Source organism: Thunnus albacares, chromosome 6 (assembly GCF_914725855.1).
Source record: "Thunnus albacares chromosome 6, fThuAlb1.1, whole genome shotgun sequence".
Taxonomy (NCBI): Eukaryota; Metazoa; Chordata; class Actinopteri; order Scombriformes; family Scombridae; genus Thunnus; species Thunnus albacares.
Window position 1 is genome coordinate 11,559,224 of NC_058111.1, and position 11,968 is coordinate 11,571,191.

The 11,968-nt window shown below is 38.6% G+C and overlaps 2 protein-coding genes across 2 annotated transcripts; both read left to right on the plus strand.

The window, feature by feature from the left end:
- Window positions 1-4,363: 4,363 nt before the first annotated feature.
- LOC122984645 (odorant receptor 131-2-like) lies at window positions 4,364-5,458 on the plus strand. The gene has a single exon (XM_044355216.1). The coding sequence runs from the start codon at window positions 4,432-4,434 to the stop codon at window positions 5,392-5,394; it is 963 nt and encodes a 320-aa protein (XP_044211151.1). The 5' UTR covers window positions 4,364-4,431; the 3' UTR covers window positions 5,395-5,458.
- Window positions 5,459-10,302: 4,844 nt separating this feature from the next.
- Window positions 10,303-11,763, plus strand: LOC122984252 (odorant receptor 131-2-like). The gene has a single exon (XM_044354589.1). It carries the CDS (start codon window positions 10,801-10,803, stop codon window positions 11,761-11,763), a length of 963 nt encoding a protein of 320 aa, XP_044210524.1. The 5' UTR covers window positions 10,303-10,800.
- Window positions 11,764-11,968: the final 205 nt, after the last annotated feature.

An 11,968-nucleotide genomic window follows, 5' to 3' on the forward strand; every position in this document is an offset into this window, starting at 1 on the left:
GTGAAAACATGGCCTAACCTTGCAGGGGTCACAGGTCAAACAAAAGATATTCTTCTTGAATCACAGGAGAATGGGGGGTGGAGGGGTCAGGTGCTTTGCCTGAAATGTACCATCAACCACATCACAACGAAAGCTGTCTGTATGTAGCCTAACTGTTTATCTGAGTTTGCCACGTATCCTAACATTTGGCAAATTTAGTCATTGGCTGGGACAGTCTTAGCTGAGGCGTCTGGCAGTAGCAGTGGCGTCAATGGGGCACTGGATGAAGCGAATGATGGGACTCATCATTGACGCAGGGGTCTATCTCAAGCTTCAGGTCGCTCTCATCACAGCAGAGCAAGATGTCATACAGCCGAAAATGGTCCCACTGTTGCCGGCGTTGAAAAGGAAGTCCAGGGCAATAAATGCAGAGCGGTGGCTGCATCATGCCATGAAGCAGAAGAGATTATGAAGCACGACAGGCAGGAACAAACTTGCTGGAGCTCCATCTGTGGACAGGTAAGATCATTGAGCAGATTCACCGTTGCTGAAGAGAGAAGGATGAGGGTGGCAGTGAGGCAATGACTTATATCAAAATAGATGGAATTGGCATGTCGTGATTGGCCAGCTACGTACATGCAAATTTCAGTGGGAGATTGTGTGCGTGTGATTGGAGGAGAGTATTACTTATAGAGTCCAGTAGAGGGCAAAGCCTGTATGAGATAGAACTGCATAGTCCCAACCAAGAAACATGGAGGTTGGAGTGTGCTGCTTTAGAGCTGCATGTGTGCAAAAGGTGTTGGGGAGATGACATTCACAGATGAATGCAGGTTTGTATATCCAAATACTGATTGAAAAGATGACTCCCAGTCTCAAGAAGATTGGCAGGAGAGGAATTTTCCAATATGACAATGATCCCAAACACACTGCAAAAATCACACAAGAGTTTTTAAAGAAGAAAAAAGTGAAAACTCTGACCCGACTAAGTATGTCCCCTGACCTGAATCCAATAGAACACCTCTAGAGTACTTTAAAGAGGAAGGTAGAGCAACAAAATCCCTCTAGCAAAGAGCAGCTAAAAAGATCTGTGAAGAATAACAGAACATCTCTCCACAGATTTGTGCATGACTGGTATCATCCATGCCCAGGAGGATTGAATCTGTCATCAAATACAAAGATACAAAGGACATGCAAAATATTAAAAAAAATTAAAGAATAGAGTCTCACTAATGAAGGATATGCCGACTATTGTTGCAGTTCGTTGTTAAATATGTACCTTTCATTATAGTTTAATTGGTCAAACATACTGTTTTTCAAATGAATTGGCTTAGTACTTCTTGGGCATTGTCTAAGCACAAATAAAATCATATTAAATGGAAAGGATTTGTAATTACTTAACATTTTAGTGATATAACCAGGGTGTACTCAGTTTTGTTATATACTGTATATATGTGTCAGTTTGGATTAAAAAAAAGTGGAATAGATGCTCATAAATCCAAAGTTGCAGTTTATATTTTGCACAGAGTTGATGCTCTGTTTACAAGCAGGTATACTGTAGCACAATGCGCCTAATTCCAGGATAGCAAGCAAACAGTAGACAAGTACAAATATACAGTATTGACAGTCCTGATCTTTATGTTGACTGTCAACACGATTTAGCCCCATTCTCTCTCTCTGACCAGACTGGTAACATGTGTTCAACCAAATGGACTATAACTTCCATTTGAAGTGCAATGTCCATTACCCCCTCACTTTAACCCTGATCATGTTATGTGCCCATGTTGTTTATGTGTCTGAAGTTTATGTCAGATTTAACCAAAGTTGCTAAATCTATCAGCAAGAGTATTTTCAGCTTATTGGCTGCTGATATAAACTGATAGGTAGTTGAATATATCTTACTTACTGCACCTTTTGGAGAGTCAATTGAAACAATACACTTTTAAATATCTACTGATGCTTTGTTAAGAGCCAACAATGAACTGCAGTGCAGTAATAAAGTGATAAGCCTACATAATACCAATATACTGACACTTGAGTTTATTGACGGCATCATGTACAGCTCACAAACATAAACACTGACTTCTGCAGTCACACCAGATTTGGACTAAACACCATTATAAACGCTGAGGGCCCCTGCCAAAACATTTTGCTCACAAACTGCACTGTACAAGATCTAGCCGGAACAAGTGAGGCAGCTCGCTTGTGGAAAATGACCACTCAGCAAAATCATCACAGTGCCAACAATCAATACGACAACTCGCCCTCCAAGCTGGAAAAGACTCAGTTCAGAGTCTGCAGTTGTTGGAATTTTTTTTTTTTTCTCCAATTTCTACTTACTGCAAAGAAGAAACGCAGCAAATATGTGGCAGTTTATCAAATGGTAACAGTTTTTTTTAACTAACATGTATTGTACAGTGTAACAGTTCATTTGATTGTTCACAGCTTGTAGCTTCAAGAGTCCCCTGATCTGCTGCATTAAAGATTTTGAATTAATGAATAAATGAGTCAAAACAGTTGTCAAAATTCATCATACAAACTGATATTAATATACTGTGTAATAATTCACCATATTTACGCACCTGATATAAGTACTTAAAAGAAGAAAATTGTACATTAAATGTTAATTTCATTCTTTTGAAATAAAAACAACAGCCACCAAAAGGAACATGTGGCATTTAAACAAATTTACAAGTTAATAATTATTAACACAGTTTATATCACTGCTTAAAACAAGAAAATCATGTGGCATTACTCTGAGGATCCCTCTGTGTCAATGTTGCAGGAGTTGGATCCGGCGCTCTCTCCTGGAGACAGCGAGGCCTGCAACAACCCCACTTAGTGGGTTTGCTCTGAAATATTAAAATACTCTTCTGTTACAATGGTATTTCATTCTCAAAGTCAATCACAAGTCTTGCGGATGAGCGGAAAATCATTTGCATGGTGAAGAAAAACCCTTTCATGACTGCACAGCAAGTCAAGAATGCTCTCCAGGATGTTGGAGTACATGTTTCCTTGTCAACAGTCAGGAGAGATCAGGACATTATGACCATAACCTCCAGTCCTCCACAGTAAGATTGGTTGATTTAGTGAAAGAGAGAAACATGAACAGATATTAATGCACAAATTGTGCAAGGTGGAATACATAAATTAGGGAGTCTAAAACTAACCATGGACCAGAGTAAAGTTTTTTGTGATGGTGTCTTTGCTCTGTCTTGAAGCTAAATTTACAACCAAACAGGTGCATAACTGTAATACTACAAAGAGAGAGAGAATGCAGTCAGGATCATTTAAATGTATGTATCTCATGGGTCCTAATAACATTATAGAATAGAATTTGTGATTTCCTTTAACGGATGTCTCTGTGTGTGTGTGTGTGTGTGTGTGTGTGTGTGTGTGTGTGTGTGTGTGTGTGTGTGTGTGTGTGTGTGTGTGTGTGTGTGTGTGCGTGTGCGCGTGTGGTCTTCTTTGGCACAAGCACAATGCACACAGAACTGACAGCCTACCACCAGCTTTAGCAACTGTCTACCCATAAACTGAAAACAATAAAGACAACCACATTTTGGTATAAGTTACTGGACAACTTCAAAGCATTTGGCCAATTCTGTCTGAAAAACTGTAACCATGTATTTTAGTTAGCTTGAGGTTTTAGGTTACATACTACTTGGATTACTGGCATTGACTTTACTCCAACCACTATTACTGAAATATGAAAAATTATGCTTTTGCCTGGGTTTTTGTTCCTGGTTCTTACTGTTTGCTGGTCAGTGGAACGTCACATGGAAGATTTTTTATTGTTGTACTCAGATGGAAAATGTTCTTTTTTCTATCATTCTTATGCTATACATCATTGACTTGACTGCCTGTTTGATTGTCTGGTAAACCACATCAATACTGTCTCTACATGTACTACACATTAGCTTCATTATTAACCCATTAGCCCCATCTCCCTACTGAAATGTGTTGCTAATGAGAAAAATAATGCTTCATGACGATAGCATGGAATTAATGTATCTCTGGAGGAATCAGGCCTGAATCAAACATACTGGAACCAGACCAAACATATCAGATAAGGAGAGGATCATCCCAGAGATGTTTCTCGTTGAAGAAACATTGTATGATAAGTATAAAGCTCGGTCAGTTCATCTGACTGATGAAAACATTCTTAGGTGAGTGATCATTAATTCTGAATGTGGAAATGTATAAATTGTTAAAAGTGCAAATAGTCTCTTTAAAAGGGTTAATGAGGAAAGACAAGGTATTTTTTCTTGGCGAAATTGGTGTTTGTCTCTCAATTGTTAAGCATTTATAGACAGTATGCTGCTCTTTAATCTGTATTTTAATCCTATTTAGATAATAAGTGTGTATTTATTTTAAATTTCTCAATATGTACAAAGGCCTTTAAGTTATTTCTCTCTTTAACAGGTTTGCTCCAGTCCACGTGCACATGAAAAAATGCAGAATCTGACTGAATTTCCACTCAATGCAACATCCCACAAAAGCCTGTCTGTGATAATCAAAGTGTGTGTGGTTATCCCCTTCTTCTGCGTCTTCCTCTGCTGCATTGTCCTCATGCTTCACATCTTTGCGTCTCACAGGCAGTTTCTGGACACCTCACGCTACATCCTGTTTGCCTACATGCTAGTCAATGACACCCTTCAGCTCCTGTCCTCTGTCTTGCTCTTCCTCTTTGTCATGGGCCAGGTAAAATTTGCCATTGTCTACTGTGTTCCTCTGCTGTTCATATCCACAGTCACTTTCCAGAACACACCCTTAATCCTGGCCACCATGTCACTGGAGCGATACGTTGCCATCATCTATCCTCTCCAGTGCCCGGCCACCTGGCGCTCAGACCGCATCTGGATCATTATACTGTCTCTGTGGCTCATCAGCTGTATCTCCCCTGTCATTGACTACTCCATTGGGAAACGTTACCCTGCTGTGGATGCCTTCTCTACACCTGTGCTTTGTAAAAATGTCGTCATCAACTCATCTCCAATCCAGACATTAATCAGAGCAGCTGCGAGTGTGCTCTTCTTTGCAGTTGTGGCTGTCATCATCCTCTTCACATATGTGAGAATCCTGCTGGAAACCAGGAAGATGAGACAAGACCGAGTGTCTGTGAGCAAAGCCATGCACACTGTGCTGCTGCATGGCTTTCAGCTGTTGCTGTGCATGTTGGCCTACACTCTCCCCATCACTGAAACTCTCATAGTGCTGCATGCCAACTGGCTACCAGAAGACATCGCCTTTTTCAATTACTTCTGTTTCATCCTCATTCCACGCTTTCTCAGCCCCCTCATCTACGGTTTTCGGGATCAGAGTCTCAGGGTCTACATTGGGAAAACTTTCCTCTGCTGCACAAACAAGGTCAAACCACGTGTCAGAGGCAAACCGCAGGACTGCTTTTTAAACTGACTGATTTAGTTTTGACACAGCTCTTAAATAAAATATACAAATGACAAAAGATGTATTTGTCATGTTTAAAATATTTTCTTTATATAGAAATACAACAAATGATTAAGTTTTATTGTAATCTGAAGATTTACAAACTATAAAACATTTAGAAATGCTGAAAAAAAATCAAAAACTCTAAACAAGAATTTCTCATTAATAGAATAGAACTCTTTTAACCTCTGCTGCCCTCAGAGAGCAATCATAACCCCTTTCTTTTATTTACACATTGGCACCGTTTTTAGAGACAAGTTCAACAGTTTTATAGATCTACCTCAGTTAAATATAAACCAGGCCATGACCGTACATCTGACCCAGTATCATCAATAAGGAGAGAGTTAATTCAAGGTGTTCTACAGTAAAGTTTAGATTCAGTCTCCAATTCTGGCTGCAGTGCTGATCACACAAGATTTATGATGAACTGTGTGACTGAGTTGCAGGGAGGCTGACTCAAAATGCTTCTGGCCTTCTGCCACTTACCTTTATTAGGCTCTATATGCACAAATATTTAAAAGACAAAAACTCAGAAATCAGACAATCTGTGCTTTGTATTTCAAGCCCTACTTGCAGATAAGCATTGTAATATTTGGATGTAAATCATGTATGAATTGAATGTGTATACATATAGTTATCATATTTGATTTTTGTCAGACTGTGTTACAGGTCTCAATTAAAACAATCCTGTAAGGCGTTGTCACCCTTGGGGACCTGTAATGGGAAATTGCTGATCACTCAATAAACACACAAAGAGAGCATTGTCAGGTTATGAAATAATGTAATCAAATAATACAATCAGAAGTATAATGCATCATAGTTCTGGAGACAAAGATACATACCACCTAGCTATCTTTTCTTTGTCTGAAAGGTTGGCACTCAACCAGTCCCTTAAATACTCGTACAGAATTTAAGACATCTGTTTACTAACCTTATAGGTCAGCAACCAACCCTCAGATAGAAACATAAGTCAAAAGTTCAGCTAACCTAGGAACAGTCTTTCCTCACGACCATATATGACAGTACATAAGCATGCACCAAGTAGCATCACAAAACAACATTACTACTATATTAAATTAAGTACAAACCACACTATCCTCTAAAGCTTATCAGTTTTACACATAAACATCTACATAACTACAGTTTATCTTATCACTGGCTCAGGTAAGGGTATAACAGAATAAACTTAACTGTTAAACACACAACTGCCTCATCTTACACAGCAAAGAACTAAGTTTAGAATAGACATAGCACAGAGGAATTTAGATCATGTGTGAAACACGAACTAACACTAAACTGAACTTAAACACTATCTGAAACATGTATGATATATTCAAGAAATCAAATGATAACCTATTATTCAGTTTTCTTTTACAGACCCAAATATTCAAATTATGTGTGAAAATGTGTACTTTCTTTGTCATAATTTAACTATGAATTTGAATAATACCATTTCTGTACAGTTTTTATATTTGCGCTTTCTATGACAGGGAAACTATACAGAACAGATATCAATATACTACATAATTATTCTTTTATTGTACTTTTTTATGCATGCATGTCATACACTTAGTTATAAAATGATGCATTTATTTGTTTTGGGGGAAAATAATAATTTTTAATAAGTTGTTCCCTATAAAGTCATTGTATGCTGGTTTCTTGTGTTATTTTCAAATCAAATTACTAATGCCACTATTTATTTTTATATTTAAGTTAGCTTATTTTGTGATGATAATAATTTAGCTTTTTTTTTTTTTTTTTTTACTCAGCCCATCATTTTTGTTTTTTCTGATTTATATTAAGTGGCTGCTGTACCACTGTGTAATTTCCATTTGGGATTAATAAAGTACTCTATCTATCTTTTACTTTATCTATCTATCTACTACTGTTTAAATAGCACATATAATAGTATGAAATAACACTATATAGCGATAATTTACTGCTCTCTCTCTTTCTCACTCAAATGCTGAAATGTCTGAACTGAACAGTTTTATTACTGCAGCTTGTTGTGCAGAACATCAACCTGCAGGTGTCGCTACAACTCCAAACTCAATACCAATATGCACAAGTATTTGATTAAAGATTTAACATGAAATACACATAAGATTTAGCCTAATTTTTTTAAAAAAAACTTTTTTTTTTAAAGTAAATGAATGATGATACCGTGGTATAATTAATTTGCATGCAGCCAAGCACAAACTGAACGTGCAGCTGGTTTAATCACAAACTGGCGCTGGACACAAACTCAATAAACTTTTACGCAGCCTATTTTTGTGATTATTGAGCTAATAAAGCTGTCACGTGCGCGCGGTAATGTGAAAGTGCTGGTGCTTTGAATGCAGGCTGCAGGTCTGTCCCATGTCTCAGACCTGAAGGAGATCCCAGAGAGGACTGTAGAGGCACGTTTGTGAACCAGGGGAGAGCCAGGAGGCGCAAACCCTGAAGATCCTCAGTGCTGTTCAGTACACTGAGAGGAAACAGTCAGTAGCTGCTGGAGTAACGCCAGCTTTATTCTCTGTCTTGGAGATGAAGTGCATTGCATGTGTTTACATAAATTGGGGTCTCCTGGCTTCAGCTGTGATCCCCGTTTCTGTAGGTGAAATGTATACGTCGCTGCTGAACGTAAAGCAGGCGATCAGTGTTGAACGGAAGCTGATCAATTACTTGAGAACTTATATTGACCACGAGGTGGAGAGACTGGAGGACATCAAACGGTGAGTGACAGGCATGCAGAGATTTTTGATAAGAGATAGCATTCCTTGTCATTTGCATGCCAGAAGTGTAAATAATCAGTCTAGTAGTGAAAAAGCGCCAGAAACAGCCTTGTACCTCTCTGTAGGGAGACAGTCTATGGAGAAATAAAGGAAAAATCCACACTAATCCACAGCTTTGTTTTAGTTGGAGAAAAACTTGAATCTCTCCTAATAGCAGAGACACAAGACCGATCGGTGACAAATCCTGGAGCTGTTTCACAGACAGTGAATAATAATTGAACAAGCTTTAGAAATGATGATGACAGCACATGTGGAGGTTTTCACAGGATGTGGTCACATTTTCTGATGCACAGCTGGGAGTCCTGCATCCAAATCAAATAGTAAACCTCATTTGGATCTCATTTTTCTGACACAGAAATGACAAACATCATTAGCTCATATTTGACTTATACTGTCAAAACCTATTGGGATAATATTAACTAGAAGGAAAATGAAATGTTAGGTTTTACAGGCGGTACATTCCTCCAGTCAGAAACCCCCTTCATGACTGCACAGCAAGTCAAGAATGCTCTCCAGGATGTTGGAGTACATGTTTCCTTGTCAATCAGGAGAGATCAAGACATTATGACCATAACCTGCAGTCCTCCACAGTAAGATTGGTTGATTTAGTGAAAGAGAGAAACATGAACAGATATTAATGCACAAATTGTGCAAGGTGGAATACATAAATTAGGGAGTCTAAAACTAACCATGGACCAGAGTAAAGTTTTTTGTGATGGTGTCTTTGCTCTGTCTTGAAGCTAAATTTACAACCAAACAGGTGCATAACTGTAATACTACAAAGAGAGAGAGAATGCAGTCAGGATCATTTAAATGTATGTATCTCATGGGTCCTAATAACATTATAGAATAGAATTTGTGATTTCCTTTAACATTACAGATGTCTGTCTGTGTGTGTGTGTGTGTGTGTGTGTGTGTGTGTGTGTGTGTGTGTGTGTGTGTGTGTGTGTGCACGTGTGTCCGCGTGTGGTCTTCTTTGGCACAAGCACAATGCACACAGAACTGAACTGACAGCCTACCACAAGCTTTAGCAACTGTCTACCCATAAACTGAAAACAATAAAGACAACCACATTTTGGTATAAGTTACTGGACAACTTCAAAGCATTTGGCCAATTCTGTCTGAAAAACTGTACCCATGTATTTTAGTTAGCTTGAGGTTTTAGGTTACATACTACTTGGATTACTGGCATTGACTTTACTTCAACCACTATTACTGAAGTCTCACACTGAACAGTGAGTGAACTATGTAGTTTGCTTGATACCATTTTTATTTTGCCTCAACACTCTAACAATGAAATACGAATATAATGAAAATTTCTCACTTCCCACTTATAAAAGTGCAGGGGTCACACTAACTTGCAGGTTGTAGCTCCCGTCTTCACACAGCTTGTACATGCCTAGATCCACACAGCTGAGCAGGACCATCAGTAACCACGGCAACCATGTGGAGGGAGAAGTTAAGGTCAAAACATACAGGATGCAATATGTTCATTCATTCATTGACATACCTACAGTAATATGACTAATAATGACAATAGTAGTAGTAGACATGGGACATGTGGATTGTCAGTGATAATTTGATTATTGGATTATTGTAATCGATGCATCGTGTAAGCAGCATTTTAATGTTGCAGCTGGTCAAGCTGCAACTAGATTTAACTACTTCATACACTTTTCTTTGCTTTAATCAATAAAATGCATATATTATAACCACATCATTTTTTTGTGTGTATAATCTGAATATACAAAGTAACTACCGGTAGCATCAAATAAAATTGCTCAAGCCATGGTGCAAAGAATACACTGTGATTGTGCATGAATATGGGATTATTAGATGTTAGGAAAAAAATAAATATGAGAAATAAAGCTTTTGCCTGGGTTTTTGTTCCTGGTTCTTACTGTTTGCTGGTCAGTGGAACGTCACATGGAAGATTTTTTATTGTTGTACTCAAATGGAAAATGTTCTTTTTTGTATCATTCTTATGCTATACATCATTGACTTGACTGCCTGTTTGATTGTCTGGTAAACCACATCAATAATGTCTCTACATGTACTACACATTAGCTTCACTATTAACCCATTAGCCCCATCTCCCTACTGAAATGTGTTGCTAATGAGAAAAATAATGCTTCATGACGATAGCATGGAATTAATGTATCTCTGGAGGAATCATGCCTGAATCAAACATACTGGAACCAGACCAAACACATCAGATAAGGAGAGGATCATCCCAGAGATGTTTCTCGTTGAAGAAACATTGTATGATAAGTATAAAGCTCGGTCATTTCATCTGACTGATGAAAACATTCTTAGGTGAGTGATCATTAATTCTGAATGTGGAAATGTATAAATTGTTAAAAGTGCAAATAGTCTCTTTAAAAGGGTTAATGAGGAAAGACAAGGTATTTTTTCTTGACAAAATTGGTGTTTGTCTCTCAATTGTTAAGCATTTATAGACAGTATGCTGCTCTTTAATCTTTATTTTAATCCTATTTAGATAATAACTGTGTATTTATTTTAAATTTCTCAGTATGTACAAAGGCCTTTAAGTGATTTCTCTCTTTAACAGGTTTGCTCCAGTCCACATGCACATGAAAAAATGCAGAATCTGACTGAATTTCCACTCAATGCAACATCCCACAAAAGCCTGTCTGTGATAATCAAAGTGTGTGTGGTTATCCCCTTCTTCTGCGTCTTCCTCTGCTTCATTGTCCTCATGCTTCACATCTTTGCATCTCACAGGCAGTTTCTGGACACCTCACGCTACATCCTGTTTGCCTACATGCTAGTCAATGACACCCTTCAGCTCCTGTCCTCTGTCTTGCTCTTCCTCTTTGTCATGGGCCAGGTAAAATTTGCCATTGTCTACTGTGTTCCTCTGCTGTTCATATCCACAGTCACTTTCCAGAACACACCCTTAATCCTGGCCACCATGTCACTGGAGCGATACGTTGCCATCATCTATCCTCTCCAGTGCCCGGCCACCTGGCGCTCAGACCGCATCTGGATCATTATACTGTCTCTGTGGCTCATCAGCTGTATCTCCCCTGTCATTGACCACTCCATCGGGAAACGTTACCCTGCTGTGGATGCCTCCTCTACCCCTGTGCTTTGTAAACGTGTCATCATCAACTCATCTCCAATCCAGACATTAATCAAAGTTGCTGTGAGTGTGCTCTTCTTTGTAGTTGTGGCTGTCATCATCCTCTTCACATACATGAGAATCCTGCTGGAAACCAGGAAGATGAGACAAGACCGAGTGTCTGTGAGCAAAGCCATGCACACTGTGCTGCTGCATGGCTTTCAGCTATTGCTGTGCATGTTGGCCTACACAATCCCCATCACTGAAACTCTCATAGTGCTGCATGCCAACTGGCTACCAGAAGACATCGCCTTTTTCAATTACTTCTGTTTCATCCTCATTCCACGCTTTCTCAGCCCGCTCATCTACGGTTTTCGGGATCAGAGTCTCAGGGTCTACATTGGGAAAACTTTCCTCTGCTGCACAAACAAGGTCAAACCACGTGTCAGAGGCAAACCGCAGGATTGCTTTTTAAACTGACTGATTTAGTTTTGACACAGCTCTTAGATAAAATATACAAACGACAAAAGATGTATTTGTCATGATTAAAATATTTTCTTTATATAGAAATACAACAAATGATTAAGTTTCATTGTAATCTGAAGATTTACAAACTATAAAACATTTATAAATAAATATCTCAACCATAAGAAATAATTGAAACAATCCTGTAAGGCGTTGTCAC